Source organism: Heptranchias perlo, chromosome 3, assembly GCF_035084215.1.
Source record: "Heptranchias perlo isolate sHepPer1 chromosome 3, sHepPer1.hap1, whole genome shotgun sequence".
In the NCBI taxonomy this organism is placed as follows: Eukaryota; Metazoa; Chordata; class Chondrichthyes; order Hexanchiformes; family Hexanchidae; genus Heptranchias; species Heptranchias perlo.
Genome location: NC_090327.1, coordinates 33900268 through 33924795, shown reverse-complemented (window position 1 = coordinate 33924795; position 24528 = coordinate 33900268). Strand labels below are relative to the sequence as shown.

At 44.5% G+C, this 24528-nt stretch overlaps 1 protein-coding gene across 2 annotated transcripts in view; it reads left to right on the top strand.

The window, feature by feature from the left end:
• The window catches only part of map3k22 (mitogen-activated protein kinase kinase kinase 22), a 134482-nt gene that overhangs the window by 96174 nt on the left and 13780 nt on the right, over positions 1-24528 (top strand). For both annotated transcript variants that reach the window (XM_067978759.1, XM_067978758.1), the window contains 5 exons: positions 5413-5505; positions 7233-7424; positions 8342-8490; positions 9319-9450; positions 15490-15619. In XM_067978759.1, the coding sequence (XP_067834860.1) occupies positions 5413-5505; positions 7233-7424; positions 8342-8490; positions 9319-9450; positions 15490-15619 (696 nt within the window). The remainder of the gene's footprint in view (positions 1-5412; positions 5506-7232; positions 7425-8341; positions 8491-9318; positions 9451-15489; positions 15620-24528) is intronic.

Below are 24528 nucleotides of genomic sequence, written 5' to 3'. Positions count from 1 at the left end.
ACAAGTCCCCAGATGTTAGTGAGGAGGACTTTGCAGCGACGACTCGGCTTGGTTTGTCTTTGTCGTGTCCAGTGTTCCGTCCAGTTTTATTCTTATTGTGACTGTAGCAAGATTTTACAACTGAGTGGCTTACTAGGCCATTTCAGAGGGCGATTATGAGTACTGAATGTCTTTTGGAAGTTGCACGTTCGTTACCTGCCAAAAACATAGACTAGAATGGATAAGAACGGCAGGTTCCCTTCCCTAAAGGGCATTAGTGAACCAGATGGGTTTGTTACGACAATCCGGTGGTTTCATGGCCACCATTACTGATACTAGTTGTTTTTATTCCAGATTTTATTTAATTAATTGAATTTAAATTCCCCAGCTGCTGTGGCAGGATGTGAACGCATAGACTCCAGAGAAACTCGTGGATAGCACGTTTAGCGAGTTGGTCACACCGCAGGTAAAGGGTATACAGGCAGGAAGTGAATGGGTGACCACCAGGAAGAGTAAGAGATGCAGGCAGGTAGTGCAGGGGTCCCCTGTGTCCATCCCCCTCTCAAACAGATATGCCACTTTGGATGCTGTTGGGGGGGATGACTTATCAGGGGAAGGCAGCAGCAGCCAACTTCCTGGCACCACGGGTAGCTCTGCTGCACAGGCTGGGAGGAAAAAGAGTGGCAGAGCTATAGTGATAGGGGACTCAATTGTAAGGGGAATAGACAGGCGTTTCTGCGGCCGCAACCGAGACTCCAGGATGGTGTGTTGCCTCCCTGGTGCAAGGATCAAGGATGTCTCGGAGCGGCTACAGAACATTTTGGAGGGGGAGGGCGAACAGCCAGCTGTCGTGGTGCACATAGGCACCAACGATATAGGTAAAAAAGGGGATGAGGTCCTAAAAGCAGAATATAGGGAGTTAGGAGGTAAATTAAAAAATAGGACCTCAAAGGTAGTAATCTCAGGATTGCTGCCAGTGCCACGTGCTAGTCAGAGTAGAAATAGGAGGATATTTCAAATGAATACGTGGCTAGAGGAATGGTGCAAGGGGGAGGGATTCAAATTCCTGGGACACTGGAAACGGTTCTGGGGGAGGTGGGACCAGTACAAACCGGACGGTCTGCACCTGGGCAGGGCCGGGACCGCTGTCCTAGGAGGAGTGTTTGCTAGTGCTGTTGGGGAGGGTTTAAACTAAAGTGGCAGGGGGTTGGGAACCTGAGCAGGGAGAGAGAGGAAAGCGTAACAGGAAGGGACAGAAGGTATGGAGTAATAGGTAAAGTGTTAAAAAAGGAAAAAGCAGGAACTAAGCGTCACAAAACAGATTTGAAAGTTCTTTATCTGAATGCACGTAGCATTCGTAATAAAATGGACGAGTTAACGGCACAAATAACTACGTATGGGTATGATCTTGTGGCCATTACAGAAACATGGCTGCAGGGTGACAACGACTGGGAATTAAATATGCCAGGGTATTTAACAATCAGGAAGGACAGGCAGGAAGGAAGGGGAGGTGGGGTGGCTATGTTAATAAAGGAAGGAATCACTGTAATACAGAGAAATGATATTGGGACAAAGCATCAAGATAATGAAACAGTTTGGGTGGAGATAAGGAATAATAAGGGAAAAAAAACATTAGTGGGCGTAGTATATAGGCCTCCTAATAGTTGCAACTCTGCTGGAAGAAGTATTAATCAGGAGATAGTCGGGGCATGTAATAAGGGAACAGCCATAATTATGGGGGATTTTAATTATCATATTAACTGGACAAATCAAATTGGGCAGAGCAGCCTTGAGGACGAGTTCATTGAGTGCATCAGGGATGGATTTCTTGAGCAGTATGTAACTGATCCTACAAGGGGGCAGGCAACCTTGGACCTGGTCCTGTGTAATGAGTCAGGATTAATTAATAATGTCCTAGTTAAGGATCCCCTTGGAACGAGCGACCACAACATGGTTGAATTCCATATCCAATTAGAGGGTGAGAAGGTTGATTCTCAAACAAGCGTACTGAGCTTGAATAAAGGAGACTATGATGGTATGAGAGCGGAATTGATTAAAGTGGACTGGGAAAATAGATTAAAGGGTAAGACGGTACATGAGCAGTGGTGTTCATTTAGGGAGTTATTTTACAACTTTCAAAATATATATATTCCACTGAGGAAAAAAGGGTGTAAAAGAAATGACAGCCACCCGTGGCTAAGTAAAGAAATCAAGGATAGTATCCGACTAAAAACAAGGACATATAAGGTAGCCAAACTTAGTGGGAGGATAGAAGATTGGGAATTCTTCAAAAGACAGCAAAAAGTAACTAAAGGATTGATTAAGAAAGGGAAGTTAGATTATGAAAAGAAATTAGCAAAAAATATAAAAACAGATAGCAAGAGTTTCTATAGTTATATAAAAAGAAAAAGGGTGGCTAAGGCAAACATAGGTCCCTTAGAGGATGAGACCGGGAAATTAATGGTGGGAAACATGGAGATGGCAAAAATGCTGAACAAATATTTTGTTTCAGTCTTTACAGTAGAGGACACTAAGAATATCCCAACACTGGACAAACAGGGGGCTCTAGGGGGGGAGGAGCTAAATACGATTAAAATCACTCAGGAGATGGTACTCAGTAAAATAATGGGACTCAAGGCGGATAAATCCCCTGGACCTGATGGCTTCCATCCTAGGGTCTTGAGGGAAGTGGCAGTAGGGATTGTGGATGCTTTGGTGATAGTTTTCCAAAATTCCCTGGACTCAGGAGAGGTCCCGGCAGATTGGAAAACTGCTAATGTAACACCGTTATTTAAAAAGGGTAGTAGGCAGAAGGCTGGAAATTATAGGCCAGTTAGCTTAACATCTGTGGTGGGTAAAATTTTGGAGTCTATTATTAAGGAGACAGTAACGGAACATTTAGATAAGCATAATTTAATAGGACAAAGTCAGCATGGCTTCATGAAGGGGAAGTCATGTCTGACAAATTTGCTTGAGTTCTTCGAGGATATAACGTATAGGGTGGATAAAGGGGAACCAGTGGACGTAGTGTATTTAGACTTCCAGAAGGCATTCGACAAGGTGCCACATGAAAGATTATTACTTAAGATAAAAAATCACGGGATTGGGGGTAATATTCTGGCATGGGTGGAGGATTGGTTATCAAACAGGAAGCAGAGAGTTGGGATAAATGGTTCATTTTCGGACTGGCAACCAGTAACCAGTGGTGTTCCGCAGGGGTCGGTGCTGGGTCCCCAACTCTTTACAATCTATATTAACGATTTGGAGGAGGGGACCGAGTGCAACATATCAAAATTTGCAGATGATACAAAGATGGGAGGGAAAGTAGAGAGTGAGGAGGACATTAAAAACCTGCAAGGGGATATAGACAGGCTGGGTGAGTGGGCGGAGATTTGGCAGATGCAATATAATATTGGAAAATGTGAGGTTATGCACTTTGGCAGGAAAAATCAGAGAGCAAGTTATTTTCTTAATGGCGAGAGACTGGAAAGTACTGCAGTACAAAGGGATCTGGGGGTCCTAGTGCAAGAAAATCAAAAAGTTGGTATGCAGGTGCAGCAGGTGATCAAGAAGGCCAACGGAATGTTGGCTTTTATTGCTAGGGGGATAGAATATAAAAACAAGGAGGTATTGCTGCAGTTATATAAGGTATTGGTGAGACCGCACCTGGAATACTGCATACAGTTTTGGTCTCCATACTTAAGAAAAGACATACTTGCTCTCGAGGCAGTACAAAGAAGGTTCACTCGGTTAATCCCGGGGATGAGGGGGCGCACATATGAGGAGAGGTTGAGTAGATTGGGACTCTACTCATTGGAGTTCAGAAGAATGAGAGGCGATCTTATTGAAACATATAAGATTGTGAAGGGTCTTGATCGGGTGGATGCAGTAAGGATGTTCCCAAAGATGGGTGAAACTAGAACTAGGGGGCATAATCTTAGAATAAGGGGCTGCTCTTTCAAAACTGAGATGAGGAGAAACTTCTTCACACAGAGGGTGGTCGGTCTGTGGAATATGCTGCCCCAGGAAGCTGTGGAAGCTACATCATTAGATAAATTTAAAACAGAAATAGACAGTTTCCTAGAAGTAAAGGGAATTAGGGGTTATGGGGAGCGGGCAGGAAATTGGACATGAAGCTGAGTTCGGATCGGTCAATGCCCTGTGGGTGGCGGAGAGGGCCCAGGGGCTATGTGGCCGGGTCCTGCTCCGACTTCTTGTGTTCTTTAGATTTGTGGTTGGGATCAGATCAGCCATGATCTTATTGAATGGCGGAGCAGGCTCGAGGGGCCGATTGGCCTACTCCTGCTCCAATTTCTTATGTTCTTATGTTCTTATTAGTCTAGGTCTCTGGATTATTAGTCCAGTAACATAACCACTATGTTACCACTTACAGGAGGGTTGGTAACCAGAGGACACAGATTTAAGATAATTGGCAAAAGAACCAGAGGGGAGATGAGAATTTTCTTTACACAAAGAGTTATTATGATCTGGAATGCACTGCCTGAAAGGGCGGTGGAAGCAGATTCAATAATAACTTTCAAAAGGGAATTGGATAAATACTTGAAAAGGAAATATATGCAGAGCTATGTGGAAAGAGTAGGGTATTGGGTCTAATTGGATGGCTCTTTCATGGAGCCGGCATAGGCACAATGGACCGAATGGCCTCCTTCTGTGCTGTATTATTCTATGATTCCTGGCTCCCTGCCCGAGAATGTGACCAGAAGTGACATCGAGCATTCAATGGACCTGCTCAAGTCCATTGGGTGCATTGTAATTCGGCACAAATTGGCGGGATTATTTCCCATCATTTGTGCATTAGCAATACTGCATGCTCGGAATGAAATCAATTCTTGGTATCCAGGGTTGCTATAGGTTTTGTTGGAGAGGTATTAAAATTACAAATGGCCGCAATTGATAACTGCAGTAAGCAAGGCGGGAAATTTAATAGGTAAAAATTAAAAAAAAATTCAAATTACCCTGACCCTCACCCTGCACCCCCTCCCTAAAAATTCAGCTGGGGTCAGGAACGCATTCAAGCTCTGACTGCTGAAGATAGAAACAGAGGGACAGGATTAGGCTCTGTCTACTGACAGAGAACATGAAGGGGAAGTACTTAAGCAATTCCTTCCATTTGGAGATGCCTTAGTCAGGCTGCAGTTATAGTCTATAGCTCCTCGAGTCTATTCCTCCATTCAATTAGATCATGGCAGATCTGTATCTTAACTGCATTTAACCATCTTAGTTCCATATCACTTGATACCCTTACCTAACAAAAATCTATCGATCTGAGTCTTGAAAGCTCCAATTGTCCCAGCATCCACAGCCTTTTGGGGAGAGAATTCCAGATTTCTACTATCCTTTGTGTGAAAAGTGCTTCCTGTTTTCCCTCCTAAATGGTCTCGTTCTAATTTTAAGATTTGTTTTCTCTTTCAGAATTTGCCAATCGTTATTGTGAAAGAGCGGGAAAAGGCGGGACATACCCGCGGCAGTATCTCGTCTCACACCACCGCAAGGACTATAATGATGGTAAGTTAAATGACGGATTTTTTGAGATTCCTGATGCTCTTGCGTTGATCGACCTAACTATGTTATTTCATCTCCTGAGTGAAAGTTCTGTTTAATTTCTCACCTGTGTCCAGATAAAACTGCAGAATATCTGTCTGGATGTCTCTACTGGCCACAGAAGCTGTTTTCCTAGATCCCAGTAGCACATGAACCATCATGCTCCACATAACTGTTTGCTCAGGTTATTTGTCATAAAGCTAATAAAATGGATTCTACTGACAGAGAACATGTAGGTGAAGTACTTAAACAATTCCTTTCATTTAAAGATGCTTTAGTTAGGCTGTAGTTATGGTCTACAGATCAAGAATAAAGAAAGCCTCTTCCAGCTAATTATAGGAAAACACAGGAACAAAACATGTGGCATGTAGTTTTGAAAGTGGCACTTGCATGGTGGTAATTTGGCAAAAATTCTGTTTTTTTAAAGAAATTCTCTCCCCTGCTGTTGGGGCTGGTTGACTCTTGCTGAAAGCAATTCCAAGGGGACTAGTTGCACATTGATACCAAACCCAAGTAGCTGCTCTTTGTGTCAGAGCTTAGAGAGAGTGAGTGTTGGCAGGCTCCCCAACCGTGAGCACATCCTGTACCTGCCTAATGCCCACATACGCACCCTTTCCAATGGGAGTGAGTGGATAGTCACCTGGAGTGGGAACAATGGCTGTTCCCCCCCCCCCCCCCCCCACCGCCCCAGCCCGGAAACATTGAAACCAACTGTTTATTCTCCCTTTGCCACCCTCTGTGAGATCAACTAACTCAGCACAATGAATGCTCGAGCCTTGGACCTCCCTGATCTGTATGGCTCAATTGCACAGTGGGCAATGCACTTACCAACCGAGCTATTGGGACTGCTTAAACAGGAAGGTTTAATAAGAGATTTATGCACAGCACTTTCTCTCTGCCCCTTCTATATTTACTCTTGTTTTCCAATCTGTGGTCATGTTTACACCTTTCTAAATGCTGAGGGATGTTCTTTTTATGTAAGGACTGCTATATAAATCCAGGATGTGGAGATGCCGGTGATGGACTGGGGTGGACAAATGTAAGGAATCTTACAACACCAGGTTATAGTCCAACAGTTTTATTTGAAAATCACAAGCTTTTGGAGGCTTTCTCCTTCGTCACCTGATTGAATCTGCATCCACCACCCTTTCAGGCAGCACATTCCAGAACATAACTACTCGCTGCGTAAAAAAGTTTTTCCTCACGTCGCCTTTGGTTCTTTCGCCAACCACCTTAAATCTGTGTCCTCTGGTTCTCGACCCTTCCGCCAATGGGAACAGTTTCTCTTTATTTACTTTATCTAAACCCGTCATGATTTTAAACACTTCTATCAAATCTCCTCTCAACCTTCTCTGCTCTAAGGAAAACAACCCCAGCTTCTCCAGTCTATCCATGTAACTGAAGTCCCTCATCCCTGGAAGCATTCCAGTAAATCTTTTCTGCACCCTCTCCAAGGCTTTCACGTCCTTCCTAAAGTGCGTTGCCCAGCTTTGGCCAACATTCATTAACTGGTCATTTAACTCATTGGCTTTTTTGAGACCTTTTTTGTGTGCAATTTGGCTGCCATGTTTGCCTACATAACAGCAGTGACTACACATCAAAGGCAATTCATTGGTTGTGAAGCACTGTGGGATATCTGAGGACATGAAATGCATAATTTTTGTTTACTTTCTTAATCAATTTTCTTTCAGGGAGAAGAACTTTTCCCCGGAGTTTCATCCATCAGGAAAATCTTTTCCAGCTGGTTCCTTCCAGTAGGTCACACAGTACTAATGGGGAAAGCATGGGGAGCACTTTGCAGTACGATGAGAGCCGGACCATTCGGTGGAGCAGCGAAGACAGAAATTGCCTGAAAGTTCATGACAGGCACTTGCCTTCAGTATGTAAGTAAATCTATAGCACTTCTCCCAAGTGTAAATGGGGGCTGAGCTACAAGGAAAGATTGGGGAAGCTCAGACTATATTCTTAAATAAAAGATGGTTCAAATTTCACTGCTCACTAAGTGTAGTGCCTTTGTAAAGATGAAGATTCCCTCTGTTTAGCTTTTTTAGAACTTGATTCCCGCTTTCACTAGAAGTCGCGAACTGAGGAAATCTTCATATTTATAATGTTGCTACACGCAACGGCCCAATGATATTAAGGAGGGATCTCACTGATGTACACAAAATATTATAGATGGAATAAACCGAGAATATATTATTTCAAATTTAAGCTAGAGAAGTAGGACACAAATTTTAATTAGTTGGAAGTAAATTTAAAACTGATTATTAAGGAAAACTTCTTAAGGGTTGCATTGACACTGCAAAGGAAACGGTTTTGCTCCGCACATTTGGTACAGTTGTAGTGTGAATGCAAGCTTATACCCAGAGTGAAGCGGAGCAAAACTCCCTGGGAGAAGTCTTGTGCTGCTTTACTCCAGAGTCCAGTTAGGTCTTAACTCTGGATTTATAGTACAGGTGTTTAGTGTCAGTGCAAATGTTTTTATAAGAATTAATAAAGACAAAAAGAAACCGAATTCTTACCTTTTTTTTAAAAAGGGGATACTGGGGGAGGATTTTTATTGACAGTAATTTGATTTCAATGTAGCAAACTATTTCCATTCACCACAGTATAACTGTACATAACTGTACATAATCAGAACCCATATAAAGTCAGATTGTTAGACTGGAATTTTGTCGATACTACTGTGGTTTTTTTGCTCTCTCAAACTTTCCTCTCAAGTACATCATCCTACATACACTTCCTCCTCCTTGCAAAGAGTACACTGACGCTGATTTTAAATTATCTTTTTTTCCAATAGCACCCCGAGCTCCCATCAACTGGAGACTAGGAAAGTTTCTTGGACGAGGAGCTTTTGGAGAAGTTTACCTGTGCTATGATGTGGACACAGGCAGAGAACTGGCAGTCAAGCAAGTGGCTTTTGATCCAGATAGTCAAGAGACGAGCAAGGTTAGCAGCTTTGAGCCAAAAGTATGACTCATTATGCATGAGTTCTAAAGCCTTGTTAGAATTTGCTGGCAGTTAAGCAAAAGTCTGTGGCCACCATCGAATATTCTATAATTGTACTTTTTCCAGGAAATAGCTGCACCTCCCCTTTGACCAGTGAGGCTACGGGGATTACTTTTTAATAATAGATTCTGCCTCACTATGATATTTTAAATTTTACATTCAGGTATTGACAGAACTCATATTTATTTTAAATCTTGAAAAATCTGATGAGGAGACATGTTTTTACACAGCGAGTTGTTATGATCTGGAATACACTGCCCGAAAATGTGGAAGCAGATTCAGTAGTAACTAATCAAAAGGGAATTGGATATACACTTGAAAAGAAGACATTTGCATGGCTATGGAGAGAGTGTGATAGTGGAACGAATTGGATAGCTCTTTCTAAGAGCCGACACAGGCAGGATGGGCCGAATGACCTCCTTCTGTCAAACACAGAATAACTCCTCTGTTCTGCAAACCACATTCTCCTTCACATCAACATAATCCAAAGTCTGAAGGGAGTCTGGAAGCCACTAAGAGGAAATTTTTATAGACAAAACCCTCACAACTACATGTAGTAGGGCCAGGCTAAACTCATACAGTAAACATGCTTCTTTTACGCGTGCGCGCGCACACACACCACAATAACTGGAAAACTTAAACTGTAATCGGCACTCTGTGTTAATAGAAAGTGGGTGATCTAGATGTTTTCTTGAATATTGTGTGAGGGAAGAAAAACTTGTTTCTTGACACTTCGTTGTAGTTTCATTATTTTTATCATTCTTGCAGGAGGTCAATGCTTTGGAATGTGAAATTCAGTTACTAAAGAACCTTCACCATGACAGGATAGTGCAGTATTATGGATCGCTACGAGATACAATGGAAAGAAGGTTGTCCATCTTTGTAGAATATATGCCGGGAGTAAGTATTGAGCACTTGCTTTTTTGTTTGATTAATCTATTATCATGTGTCTACATTTTCTTTTTAAACTAATTTTCTCCCCTCCTGTACAGAAGGTGCTCATTCTTGCTGAGTAATTGTTCCATGGACATTGGCAGCCGTCCTGTACCTTGTCCAAGCTCCCATCCTTCATGTGTCAGCCTCAACATTAATGGTCAGCAGGAAGTTAGACAGTTAAGAAACTGCATCACAACCAAGCCCAAACCTGTCCTTCCTGATGTTCACACTTGAGCAAACAGGAGTCGCTGGTTAGCAAATAGGAGCAGGAATCCTGGCTGATTTGCCTCTCCCTCCCTCTCCTTAGCTCAAAGACTCTGAGGCCCGTTGTATTGCCCCATCTACTGTTCCAGCTGAGATCAGCTGATTCAGCACAGATGGGGAATGAACCTGGGACCTTCCTGATCGCAACAGCTCAGTACCAGAACATGCAGTGCATTTACCTCAACTGAGCCATCAGAGAACTGTTCATTTTTTCCTCATTTTCTCTGGTTGAGTTACCTGACCTCTGTCAGGGTGACAGTTAGAGTGTTACAGTTAACTATATCAACCTAGGCTGATGGGAATGCTAGCTAATATTACCATCCCCCACTTCTCATCACTAGCCAGGAACCCATGATAGAAGGTTTGAGTGATGGCTGTCAGGTGAGGAGAAGTTCAAGCTTGGCAGTTGCTCTCTCCACTGTCGAATAGTGCGCCAGCACTCACTGTGAAGGTTCAAAATATGAGATTTGACCACATGGGCTGCCAATAATTATGGAACCAAAGCCAAGCAAGAGAGTGGGGGAAAAATGGGAGAAAATGAATTGGACACTGTTAACTTTCACTAAGGCTTGTGGGCTGAAATTCCTCCTGTTGATAAACTTAGTGAAATACAGTGCCGTACCAAACGGGAAATCCCATTGTGTCCTGGAGATGAATTTTTTTGCTTAGATCATCCACAGGAGAATTTAGAACCCCCTATAGATTTTGGTTTTAGATAAAGTAAATAAAGAGAAACTGTTCCCATTGGCGGAAGGGTCGAGAACCAGAGGACACAGATTTAAGGTGATTGGCAAATGAACCAAAGGCGACGTGAGGAAAAACTTTTTTACGCAGCGAGTAGTTATGTTCTGGAATGCATTGCCTGAAAGGGTGGTGGATGCAGATTCAATCGTGGCTGTCAAAAAAAATTTGATAAACATTTGAGGGGAAAAAGTTTGCAGTCTTTTCGTATCCATCATTGTTCGTATATGCAATTTACAAAAAAAACCCCAGATGGATGCAATTACGGTTTAAGACTTCATTAGTGGCAGTTAGCGCCTTTCCTTCTCGGATTGTTCATTTTCTTTTATTTGATTCAGTTGTTGAGGTTACGTTGCCTTGGCGTTAGAGTGGGAGAGTTGCTATGTGTAGGCGCTTCATGAATACATCGTAAGTGCATTGTTTTTGAATGCATTTGCAACCAGAACGTTTGTCCTTCCCACCCCCAAACCCCCAAGTTGCTTTAACTTTTTTTTATTCGTTCATGGGATGTGGGCATCGCTGGCGATGCCGGCATTTATTGCCCATCCCTAATTGCTAAAGTGGCAGTTGGTGGTGGAATTTCAGTAATGGTAAAGTTGCCAATTTTGCAGTGTAAAGAGCAATCATTTTGGTTTTCAGATGTCAATGACGCTACACGGCTAAATAAAACCCTGGTGGGAACATTGAGAAAGTTCAGACACATTGGAAGAAAGGGTAAATAAGACCCTGGAAAATAATAGAGAAAAAGGAGAAAGAATTTGGATTTGAACTTTCCCAGCGACATTGATCTCCGGTCTCTGCTGTGTTAGCTGATCTTAGCCAGGGCGGTAGTGTGGGGCCCTACAATTAGATTCAGCCCCCTTTTGCCTAGGGATAGGAAATATCATTTAGGATTTCCTCTCTTGTTTACTGTCTCATGACACAATGTTGGAAAGTTCGTCAACGTGTGCATTGGGTGAGGACTGCATTGGCCGAAGAGCCTTTCAACACTCAAGTTACTGAATCAGTGCCAACACATGATTTACCATCTTCATGAGAGGAGGGGTTTAAATGTTGGGGAGGGAAGTCACTAGAGATGAGAGGGAGGTAGCGAAGCGGAGTGGTTTACAACAACAACTTGCATTTATATAGCACCTCTAACATAGTAAAATGGCCCAAGGCGCTTCATAGGAGTGTAATCAGACACAAATTGAGACCAAGCCAAAGAAGGAGATGCTAGGACAGGTGACCAAATGCTTGGTCAAAGAGGTAGGTTTTAAGCTGTGTTGAAGGAGGAGAGAGAGGCTAAGAGGTTTGGCGAGGGAATTCTAGAGCTTAGGGCCTAGACAGCTGAAGGCACGGCTGCCAATGGTGGGGCAAAGGAAGTGGGGATGCACAAGAGGCCAGAGTTGGAGGAAAGCAGAGTTCTCGGAGGATTGGAGGGCTGGAGGAGATTACAGAGATAAGGAGGGGCGAGGCTATGAAGGGATTTGAATACGAGGATGATAATTTTTAAATTGAGGCACTGCTGTACTGGCTGCCAGTGTATGTCAGCGAGCACAAGGGTGATGGGTGAATGGGTCTTTGTGCGAGCTACGATATGGGCAGCAGAGTTTTGGATGAGCTCAAGTTCGTGGAGGCCAGCCAGGAGAGCATTGGAATAGTTGAGAGCATTGATGAGGGTTTGATCAGCAGATGGGCTGAATATAGCAGAATATCAACAAATATATATTATCACGTTTTCTGTACCAACATATGTAAATTGGCTAACTGTTCAATTGCATTAGTGAAATTGTCAGGTGCTGTATTGGAGTTATGATGGGCACTATATACTTGATGCTCAGTACAACGTATTCAATGAGGCATGATGTGTGTCCATGCGGTGATCAGGGTGATAGTGGCAATGCAGTGAGGCATTTTATGGTGAGTTGTGCTGTTGACCATGCCACTTGTGAGGAGTTCCTGGTATCTGCTATTTGCGTTTGCCAATTTCCTAACTCATAACTGCTCCCCCACCATCCCAAGGCGAGGTAAGGAGGGACATTTTGAGGTTGAGTTGGCTGCAAGGTGACCTGCTTGGTCATGGAGATTGGATCCGAGTCCACCCTTTGTTGCTTTTGGTAATCCAATAACTCAACCAGTCAGCGCTGCTGATGATTGACAACTAGCAAGACTTATTAATGGGGCCTGGAGGGGTGGAGCTGTCACCAAAGGCTGGGATTGCCTTGACATCAAGGCAGCATTTGACCGAATGTGGCACCAAGGAGCCCTAGTAAAATTGAAGTCAATGGGAATCGGGAGGAAAACTCTCCAGTGGCTGGAGTCATACCTAGCACAAAGGAAGATGGTAGTGCTTGTTGGAGGCCAATCATCTCAGCCCCAGGACATTGCTGCAGGAGTTCCTCAGGGCAGTATCCTAGGCCCAACCATCTTTAGCTGCTTCATCAATGACCTTCCCTCCATCATAAGGTCAGAAATGGGGATGTTCGCTGATGATTGCACAGAGTTCAGTTTCATTCAGTTTCACTCGCAACCCCTCAGATAATGAAGCATTCTGTGCCCACATGCAGCAAGACCTGGACAACATCCAGGCTTGGGCTGATAAGTGACAAGTAACATAAGTGCCAGGCAATGACCATCTCCAACAAGAGAGAGTCTAACCATCTCTCCTTGACATTCAATGGCATTACCATCACCGAATCCCCCACCATCAACATCCTGGGGGTCACCATTGACCAGAAACTTAACTGGACCAGCCACATAAATACTGTGGCTACAAGAGCAGGTCAGAGGCTGGGCATTCTCCGGCGAGTGACTCACCTCCTGACTCCCCAAAGCCTTTCCACCATCTACAAGGCACAAGTCAGGAGTGTGATGGAATACTCTCCACTTGCCTGGATGAGTGCAGCTCCAACAACACTCAAGAAGCTCGACATCATCCAGGACAAAGCAGCCCGCTTGATTGGCACCCTATCCACCACCCTAAACATTCACTCCCTTCACCACCGGCGCACCGTGGGTTGCAGTGTGTACCATCCACAGGATGCACTGCAGCAACTCGCCAAGGCTTCTTCGACAGCACCTCCCAAACCCACGACCTCTACCACCTAAAAGGACAAGAGCAGCAGGCACATGGGAACAACACCAGCTGCACTTTCCCCTCCAAGTCACACACCATCCCGACTTGGAAATATATCGCCGTTCCTTCATCCTCGCTGGGTCAAAATCCTGGAACTCCCTACCTAATAGCACTGTGGGAGAACCTTCACCACACGGACTGCAGTGGTTCAAGAAGGTGGCTCACCACCACCTACTCGAGGGCAGTTAGGGATGGGCAATAAATGCTGGCCTTGCCAGCGACACCCACCTCCCATGAACATAAAAATAAAAATTCTCCTCAATCAGCACCAGATAGCCTTGCAAGCCATTGCCCGAACAGATAGGGTGTTTCCAGCGGGACAATCATCAGGAAGCTTACCATCGCTCTGTGCTCTTAAGCTGTGAGGTTTTAGCCAGTAGTACCCCGACATATACTTAGGCACCCCCATACTTTGGCTGCTGGCAGCTTGTGCTTAAGCTTTCTGGACATCAGTATTGGGAGGCTTGGGTTCTATAAGGGTACACAGCATGTTGACAAAACAGAAACTCTATCTTGGTGGCTTTCTCAGTAGCTGAACTTGGAGACTTTTGCTGTATAATTGTTTCTGCACACGTCAGACACCCGACTGACCCCACCCCCAAAATTAAATTACATTCCGGTTGCAATTTTACTGATCTGCTGTTATCTCCCTGCATAACAATGAGGATCAAATGTCTGTAAAGGACAGGAAACCAGGAAAAACTTTGTTGTTGTCACTGGTGTTAGAAATTGGATTATTCGGTACATGCCTCAAAAATACAGGAGGGTGGGGTCACACAAGTAATTATTTTTTGCCCGATTTACCCCCTCCCCCACATTTCTTTTCCTGAAGACTGAGGTATTGCACCAGTAGCCTGCCAGTACTTTGCCCAAGAGACCATTCTTCACATGTGAGTCATGAACAGTGAGTGCCGGCAGGCTAGTCAAAGATAAGCGGCATCACAGCCAAGCCACATCCTGTACTCTGCTAACATTTACACACTGTCAGAGGTCACTGGTTACCAGTCAGCAGTGGGAAACCCTGACTGATATTTTTGTTTTGCTCTTCAATGGCGCAAGTTGTGTTGAAGCCAGCTGTAATGCCCTGATTGAGATCAGCAAACTCAGCAGAGATTAGGGTCCCGACATTTCTGGAGAGGCAGGGAGGAGATGTAGCAGTCGGGAAACCCAGAAATAAGGGTTTCCCGAAGGTCCAGTGGGATTTAATGGCAGGACCTGATTTAAATGTTTGGACTCCGTATACTGGCCTTGGCCAGATTGAGAGGCTGGGTGACTGGCGGGCAGGAAGGCCTGTGGTACCAGGCCGCACCTGGGGAGCGGAACGGAGGGAGGGAGAGATCATGGGGGACATCGGGTGGGGGGGCGCTGGAGTAATCGGGTGGGTGCATGGATAAATCGGGGTGGGGGATCCGGAATGCTCGGAGGGGCCAGAGTGATCGGATGGTGGGGGTGGGGGGTGGGGTGGGGTGGGCAGAGTGATCGCGGGGGTTCGATCTCGGGAAGTGGGAAACAGGTTAGCTTGAGGAGCTGGTGGGGAAACACTCCTGCTCCTCAAGCAGTGCTGGAAAGGCACTTACCTGTTGGATCCAGCCTTTCTTGCCTCCCTTCAGCTGCTGGGTCTCCCGAGCCCTGGGAGCCCTAACCCGCCTCTGTTAAAACCAGAAATTCAAGGCCGGGTGGGGTCAGATTTCCCATTTTTGAATTTTTTAACCCATCTCCCACCCGTCCTGGGGGGATAAAATTCCCCTCCCAGGGATCAAACCTGCAACCTTTTTGATCTCTATGGCTCACCACACCTGGCATTGCATTAATCTACTAAACCATTGGAAGAACCATGTGATTTAAAAAATGTGTTAAATTTTTAACTTTGTTTCAATCAGGGCTCTGTCAAGGACCAATTGAAAGCTTATGGAGCGCTTACTGAGAATGTGACCAGGAAGTACACCAGACAGATCCTAGAAGGAGTTTCCTATCTTCACAGCAATATGATTGTACACAGAGACATAAAAGGTATGCTGTGTATGTCGCTGCCTTGTCCCTTCTATGCAATAAGTGTTTCACTTTAGTAGACTACAGCCACGAGTAAATCCACCGTTCTCATTGCCTATTGCTTTGGTGAATGTAAAGGACCTGACTTTTGTCATTCCGGGCAAGCTGACAACCATAAAAAAGTGTTTCTCTGCCACTCCTGGATCTACTGGCTCTATTTCTGGCCCACTGGAGGTACAGTAGCATTTCATTGCATCTGACGGCAAGATATCAGTGGTGTTGAAGCTGCCCGATTAAAATGAATTGAAGATCTGTAGTACTGTCATTATGCTGTGTTCACACGCAGACAAATGCCTCCCTATTCCATTGTTCCCATCGTGAGTGGCACCAAGTGAGGGTATCATAGAATCCTAGAAAATTTACGGCACAGAAGGAGGCCCTTTGGCCCATCGTGTCTGCGCCGACCGAAAATGAGCCACCCAGCCTAATCCCACTTTCCAGCACTTGATCTGTAGCCTTGTAGGTCACGGCACTTCAGGTGCACATCCAGGTACTTTTTGAATGAGTTGAGGGTTTCTGCCTCTACCACCCTTTCAGGCAGTGAATTCCAGATCCCTACCACCCTCTGGGTGAAAATTTTTTTCCTCAGCTCCCCTCTAATCCTTCCACCAATTACTTTAAATCTATGCCCCCTGGTTATTGACCTCTCTGCTCAGGGAAATAGGTCCTTCCTATCCACTGTATCTAGGCCCTTCATAATTTTGTACACCTCAATCAAATCACCCCTCAGCCTCCTCTGCTCCAAAGTGAACAACCCCAGCCTATCTTTCCTCATAACTAAAATTCTCCAGTCCTGGCAACATCCTCGTAAATCTCCTCTGTACCATCTCTAGTGCAATTACATCCTTCCTGTGATGTGACCAGAACTGTACATTGTACTCAAGCAGTGGCCTAACCAGTGTTTTATTCAGTTCCAGCATAACCTCCCTGCTCTTATATTCTATGCCTCAACTAATAAAGGCTAATATTCCATATGCCTTCTTAACTACCTTATCTATCTGTCCTGCTACTTTCAGGGATCTGTGGACATGCACTCCAAGGTGTCTCACTTCCTCTTCACTTTCAGTATCCTCCCATTTAATGTGTATTCCCTTGACTTGTTTTTCCACCCCCCACCAAAATACATTACCTCACACTTGTCCGGATTGAATTCCAATTGCCACTTTTTTGCCCACCTGACCAGTCCATTAATATCTTCCTGCAGTCTACAGCTTTCCTCCTCGCTATTAGCTACAAGGACAATTTTTGAATCATCTGCAAACTTCTTAATTATGCCCCCTACATTTAAGTGCAAATCATTAATATATATCTCAAAAAGCAAGGGACTTAGTACTGAGCGCTGCAGAACCCCACTGGAAACAGCCTTCCAGTCACAAAAATACCCGTCGACCATTACCCTTTGCTTCCTGCCACTGAGCCAATTTTGGATCCAACTTGCCACTCTCCCTTGGATCCCATGGGCTTGTACTTTTTGGACCAGTCTGCCATGTGGGACCTTGTCAAAAGCCTTGCTAAAATCCATGTAGACCACATCAAATGCATTACCCTCATCGACCCTCCTTGTTACCTCCTCAAAAAATTCAATCAAGTTAGTCAGACACGACCTTCCCTTAACAAATCCATGCTGACTGTCCTTGATTACTCCGTGCCTTTCTAAGTGACGGTTTATCCTGTCCCTCAGAATTGATTCCAATAATTTGCCCACCACTGAGGTTAGGCTGACTGACCTGCAATTACTCGGTCTATCCCCCACTCCCTTTTTAAACAACGATACAACGTTAGCAGTCCTCCAATCCTCCGGCACCATGCCTGTATCCAGTGAGGATTGGAAAATGATGGTCAGAGCCTCTGTTATTCTCTCCCTTGCTTCTTTTAACAGCCTGGGATACATTTCATCCGAGCCTGGCGATTTATCTACTTTCAAAGATGCTAATCCCCTTAATACTTCCTCTCTCACTAAGTTTATCCCATCCAATATTTCACACTTCTCCTCCTTAACTACAATGTCTGCATCATCCCTCTCTTTTGTGAAGACAGACGCAAAGTATTCATTAAGAACCATTCCAACATCTTCCGCCTCCACTCCTTAGTTATCCTCTTGCTCTTAATGTATTTGTAAAACATCTTTGGGTGTTCCTTGATTTTACTTGCCAATATTTTTTCATGCTCTCTCTTTGCTTTCCGAATCTCTTTAATTTCACCCCTGCATTTTTTATATACCTCTAGGCTTTCTGTGGTATTGAGTTCTCGGTGTCTATCATAGGCTTTCTTTTTCTACCTTACCTTACCCTCTACGCTTCTGACATCCAGGGGGCTCTAGATGATGCAGCCCCGCCCTTTTTCTTTGTGGGAACATGTTTACTCTGCACCCCTTGAATCTTCCCCTTGAATGGCTCCTACTGCTCTGACATTAATTTACCTTCATGTAGCTGTTTCCAGTCCACTTTTGCTAAATCACTTATTAGCTTAGTAAAATTGGCGTTTCCCCAATTGAGAACTTTAACTCCTGTTCTATCTTTGTCCTTTTCCATAACTATGCTAATGGTAGGGTATGATAGTGTTGTGGTTATGGTTGTGACATACTGGACTAGCAACCTAGTAGTTGTGAATTCAACAGGGGTAATGAGTGTGCAGAGTTTTGTGTGAGTTGAAGCATATGTGAATGCTGGCAAGGATAAAGTTGAAGAAATCAAACCCGTGAGGTGGAGATGAGGATAAGAGCTTGGTGGTGGACGGGGGGAGATGGGTAGATAGGCATTGTTCCCAAGGTGGAGTTACGCAATTGATTGGATTTATGATTTGAAGTTCAAAGCAGGGTAAAGCAGGAGACTGAGGATTCAATCTCAGTGAGAAACTAGGATAGGAGATGGGATTTGCGCCTGAGGCACAAAGTTTCTGCTGGAGATGTACGGGGTGTCCTTTGTCATCCGCGGCTCAGTGGTAGCACTCTTGCCTTTAAGTCAGAAGGTTGTGGATTCAAGACCCATTCCAAAGACTTGAGCACAAAATCTAGGCTGATACTCCAACGCAGTACTGAGGGAGTGCTGCACTGTCAAAGGTGCCGTCTTTCGGATGAGATTTTAAACCGAGGCCCTGTGCGCTCTCAGTTGGACATAAAAGATCCCATGCCATTATTCAAAGAAGAATAGGGGAGTTCAAATCATGGACTTGTAAAATGGTTACAGCACAGAAGGAGGCCATTCGGACCGTCGAATCCGTGCCGGCTTTCTGCACAAGCAATCCAAGTAGTCCCACTCCCCGCCCTTTCCCCGTAGCCCTGTAAATTTATTTCTTTCAAGTACTTATCCAATTCCCTTTTGAAAGCCACGATTGAATCTGCCTCCACCATCCTTTCAGGCAGTGCATTCCAGATCATCACTCGCTGCCACAAGTTTTTCCTCATGTCGCCTTTGGTTCTTTTGCCAATCACCTTAAATCTGTGTCCTCTGGTTCTCGACCCTTCTGCCAAGAGCCAGAGGACACAGATTTAAGGTGATTGACAAAACAACCAAAGGTGACAAAGTTCTCCCCAGTGTCCTGATCAATGTTTATCCCTCAACCAACATCACTCAATAAAACAAAGGGGTTGATATTAACACCCCCCTCATCGGGCGGGAAAAGGTCGGCGGGGGAGGGGATTAAAAATGTAAAATTGTGACATGCGACCCCAACCCTCTGCGTACGCGCCTGTTGCCATTTTTACGGCGGCAGGTTACGTGGTGTGCCTGTATGCCGCGCTCAAGAGGCGGGAATCCACATTATAATATTTAAATCAGGCTCCCACAGTGCATTGGGAGCCTGATTTAATTTTAAAGCTGGTCGTCCGGGTTTCCCACAGCTCGGGAAACCCTGCAGCAAAATGGAGACGGGAGCAGCCAGATCAAGTATGTGTGCTTTTTGTAGTACTCCTTTTAGGCCAGGAGAAGCACGATTGCTCCCCCCAGCCCCTCAAGCAAATCTTCTGCCAATCATGGTCTCTCCTCGTTGCCGCGATAGGCCGACCCACCCGACCCCCTCCAACCCTCGATCATTGCCTTCTGATTGCCGTGCTCTGACCCTGCACCATCAGCCCATGATCTTTGCCTTCCTCCCTCCCGATTGCCGGGGACTGTGACCTTCTACTGCTGCTTTCCTGCCCGGCAGTTGGCCAGCCTGTCAATCTGACTGGCTGCCGGGCGGGAAACGGAATTAAAAAATGATAATGAGGTCCTGCTGTTAAATTCTGCAGGACCTCCACGTGCTCGGGCTTTCCGGGTTTCCCTCCTGCAACTGTACTCCACTGCTCACTCCCCGCCTCCCTGTAAATATCGGGGCCAAATTATCAGGTCATTATCACATTGCTGTTCGTGGGACCTTGCTGTCCACAATTTGGCTGCCGCCTTTCCTACATTACAACAGTGACTACACTTCAAAAGTACTTCATTGGCTGTGAAGCGCTTTGGGACATCCTGAGCTCATGAAAGGCACTATATAAATGCAACATCCTTCTTCTTTCTTTCCTCATTCACCGATATGTACTATTACATTTTGGGTCTTTTCACTTTTTCTTTTGCAGATATTTTTTGACTTGAACATAACTTCCACAGTAGTTGTTAAACTTTGCTAACTCCTCAGGTAATAAATAGCTTGCAACTCTGTTAAACTAATTGTAATCCTTCTCCTCATGTTGCAATTATTTTTCTTTTATCATCAGCTACAGGCGTCATGTCCCTTAGCTAATACTCTTCAGACGTTCCAATTTTACTGTCTTCAAAGGTTGCAATTAAAACTCATTGATTTGAAAAGTCCACCTTAATGAATATCTCTGAAACAGTTACCCGGGGTTCAATGAATTTAAACAACTGTGTAAAATTCAAAAGGAATTTCCAATCAGACGCACAATTTGTACAAATCTTACAGGATGTTTGTGTTTGAAATGAGGATGCTTGGCCCCTCCCTCAAGCAAACTGTGCCAAAACATGAATTAAGTTAGACCTGGACATGATTTCCATTAGTGAAGCTGTTTGCTTTTTTTAATATTCATTCTGGGGATGTGGGTGCTGCTGGCAAGGCCAGCATTTATTACCCATCCCTAGTTGCCCTGAGAAGGTGATGGTGGGCTGCCTTCTTGAACCACTGCAGTCCTGTGTGGTGAAGGTGAGCAGTTTGTTAGGCCACTTCAAAGGGCAGTTAAGGGTCAACCATGTTTTAACTCCTTATGTATCATGACAGAATTAAAGGAGCCATTATTTTAAAATGCTTCTTACAACAGCAGCAACAACTTGCATTTATATAGCACCTTTGACATAAAAAAGCATCGTCAGAGAGACTTAATCAAAACTCAACATACTCATTCTTTTCTATTAAAAATCTCACAAGGAGGTTTGGATACTTGTCTACAAGTGAGTCATTATTTTTTTTAAAATAAGCTTCCTAACCTCAAGCTGATTGATAGGAAGTCTTTCATTCTGTTATGTGCTCAGTATTGTGGCTCGCACTCAAAACTCATTCACTTGTAAGTCACTTTCATCAGGGTGCACTCATTTAAAATGATAAAATGCACACATTGGCATATGCCTGTGCCAAAGATTCGCTCTCAGATTATCTTCCTGCCGACTTCAATTATGTTCCACCCTGTTTATAAGGTGACGTCGCCCTTGCTGATAATTTCTCAATAGCATAAAGTTGGATCAAGCTATAAGGAAATCATTCTACTTTTCCATTCTTCAGGAAGACTTGGGAAGGGCCGGGAAAAGGAAGGGGAAAAATCGTTTTTGGTCATGAAGCAGTGACCTAAGTCCTTGGTCTTTAATATTTAGATTTCTCACTTTGAAATTCCTTTATATTTTATTGGAAAAAGCATATTGGCATAGCAACTGAAATGAAAGATTAAGGTGGACAGAGCAAATTATTGGGCATTAAAATAGAGAGGAAGACTGGGAACAATATACGACAGAATGCATATTGTTATTGGATTGGTGGGGTTTTTGATATGGGTGCTCAAGTGGTGGGGCCAAGGGGCAGCAGGCCTAGGGGCTCGCCGATATTGCATGGGATGACCCTTCCATATTTTCAAAGGTCAGTCCTAATTGGTTACCCATGGGGAGCACCTGGCTCATTCTGGGCCTGCTGCCGAGAGCTCACTTGGAGGGGAGGAGCAGTCCTCGAGGGGTGTCCTTGCCAAAGACTCCATCCCCCTTCTGGGCCACTTGCTCAGGCTGAACCAGACGATATGTAAAATTGGTGTCCTGTTCCATCTAGAGCTGAACTTTAAGGTCCAGATTTTATCCATCACCAAGACCACTTATTTCCTTACCTCTTTGCCACTGAAATCCACATCCATGCATTTGTTACATCTAGATCAGTTATTCCAATGCTGCCCTTGCTGGTCTCCTATCCACCCCCCTCCATAAACTCACAACTTGTCCAAAACTCAGCCCCTTGCACGCCTAAAATATACTGCCCTTAACTGTTAACCTCACTGACCTACATTGATTCCTGCTGCCCTACCTATTACATACAAAATATTTGTCGCTGTCTTCAAATCCCTCCGTGGTCTTGCCTCACCATATCGCCGCAACCTCCTCCAACTTTATATCTTCCCCTTCAGCCTTCAGCCCTCTGACTCTGGCTTTTTGTGCATTGCTCCCCTTCATTTCAGCACTGGTGCCAGAGCCTTCAGCCACAGCTGCTCTGCTCTGGGATTTACTCCCTAAATCGCTCCACCATTCTAGCCTTTTTTTTAAAAAAAAAGACTGGTTAACTAATCATTTATCTCATTGATGTTTGTGGGATCTTTCTTTGTGTACAAGTTTGCTTCCGCATTTGCCTACATTACAACGGTAATGGAAAGATAATTGTAATTGAAGCATTTACATGACTTCAGTGGAACAGAAGAGCTGGGGGCGAAGAGGGACATGAGAAAGATGCTTCGCCACTTGGCCAAAAGCTCCATTATCAACATTCACATTGATTTTGCCTTCCCTTTGGTTTTTTTCAGTCACTTATCTTGCCCCATACAGTCTTTGGAAAGACTGAGACGGTTTTGTCCCCCCACCTAGTCACTTACCTTTAAGTAGCCACAGCCCTTTAAAGTTTGGTAGTGGCAACAACAACTTGTATTTTTATAGCATCTTTGCCATTTTAAAAAAAAATCCCAAGCTACTTCACAAATGGGAAAACATAAGGGAACGGACACCATGCCATGGAGGGATAGATTAGGAGGGGTGAGCAAAAGCTTAATCAAAAAGGTTTTAGAAAGAATTTTTATAGCAGGATGCCCCAAAGTGGTTCACAGCCAATGAATTACTTTTGAAGTGCAGTCACTATTGTTATGTAAGCAAATGCAAGAGCAAATTTGTGTACAACAAAGATCGACACAGTAAATGACCAGTTAATGTGTTTTGGTGGTGTTGGTTGAGGGATGAAAGTTGACGAGGACACCAGGAGAACGTCTTGCTCTTCTTTGGAAAAAGTGCCATGGGCGATTTTGCATCCAACTGAACAGGTAGATGGGGCCTCAGTTTAACATTTCATCCAAAAGAAGGCATTTTTGACAATACAGCACCCCATCAGTACTGGACTGAAGATTGGCCTAGGTTATGTGCTGAGGACCTGGAATGAAATTTAGAAGACCCCAGGTTGGCACCTAGAATCATAGAATCATGCAGCACAGAAGGAGGCCATTCAGCCCATCATGCCTGTGCCAGCTGTTTGAACGAGCTATCCAATTAGTCCCTCTCCCCTGCCCTTTCTCCTTAGCTGTTAAAATTTTTCCTTTTCAAATACAGTGAAACCTGTAAATTAGGGACATGCATCAGGTGTGCTTTACTTGCTGGTGTCCATATTTTCAAAATGGTCATTGTATGTACAGTAAACTGGATGAGCCAAATATCCCAGGATTGGCTGTATCTCCTGCAATGTTCCTTTTTTTTGCCCTCACTTGGGATCGTGCCTAATTCTAGAGCCCTGCCAGCGGAATGTGATTTCAATTTATTTTCTATTTGTTGGGTTTCCCAGTTCATTGCCATCCCAGGGTTCTTTTCCATTGAGGGAGGGATGTCCTGAACCTGGAATCTGCTACGTTGGCAGCCTGCACAGGACGAGGTGGTTGCTGTAAGGCTGGAGTGCCTGGGAGATCTAAGCCAAATTTGGAGGACTATTATCCTGCAGACCCCTGTCCAGGACCCCCTCCCTCCGTGTGCTTCAACTGCTAATGGTTGAAATGCAGGGGGGTGGGTATGCAACTCATCAGTACCTGACGTACTGATGGAGTAAGATATGATGTTTCCCGGTGTGGTTCCCGGCTTTTGTGGAATGGAGAGTTCTTTACCCAGCATCCATGGGGGTAGAAAAACCGTGCAAGATTCAATCCCAGAGATAGAGCAGTTTCTCTGCCACTATGGATGCCGGGTAAGGGGATCTCCATTCTACAAAAGCCGTTTCACCCGCTGCTGCCTCACACTTACCTGTGCGATCTGTGTTTTAAGTTGTAAACGGACTTGGTGCATTGAAAGCTGTCCATAGTTCATAAACTGAGACTGTCCGTGGTTTCAAGGTGCAGCTTATATCTATTACAATTTAATTTGGGACTGGCAATAAGTGTCTGTTTTTTTCAGGTGTCCATTTCTTGGGGGTGTCTGTACAGGTTTCACTGTATATCCAGTTCCCTTTTGAAAGTTCCTACTGTGAACAGTTCTGGTCTCCATATTATAAAAAGGATATAGAGGTACTGGAGAAGGTGCAAACAGGATTTACTAGGATGATACCAGAACTGAGGGTTATACCTATCAGGAAAGATTGAGTAGGCTGGGGCTCTTGTTTCTAGAAAAAAGAAGTTTGAGGGGTGACCCGATAGAGGTCTTCAAGATTAGGAAAGAGTTTGATAGGTT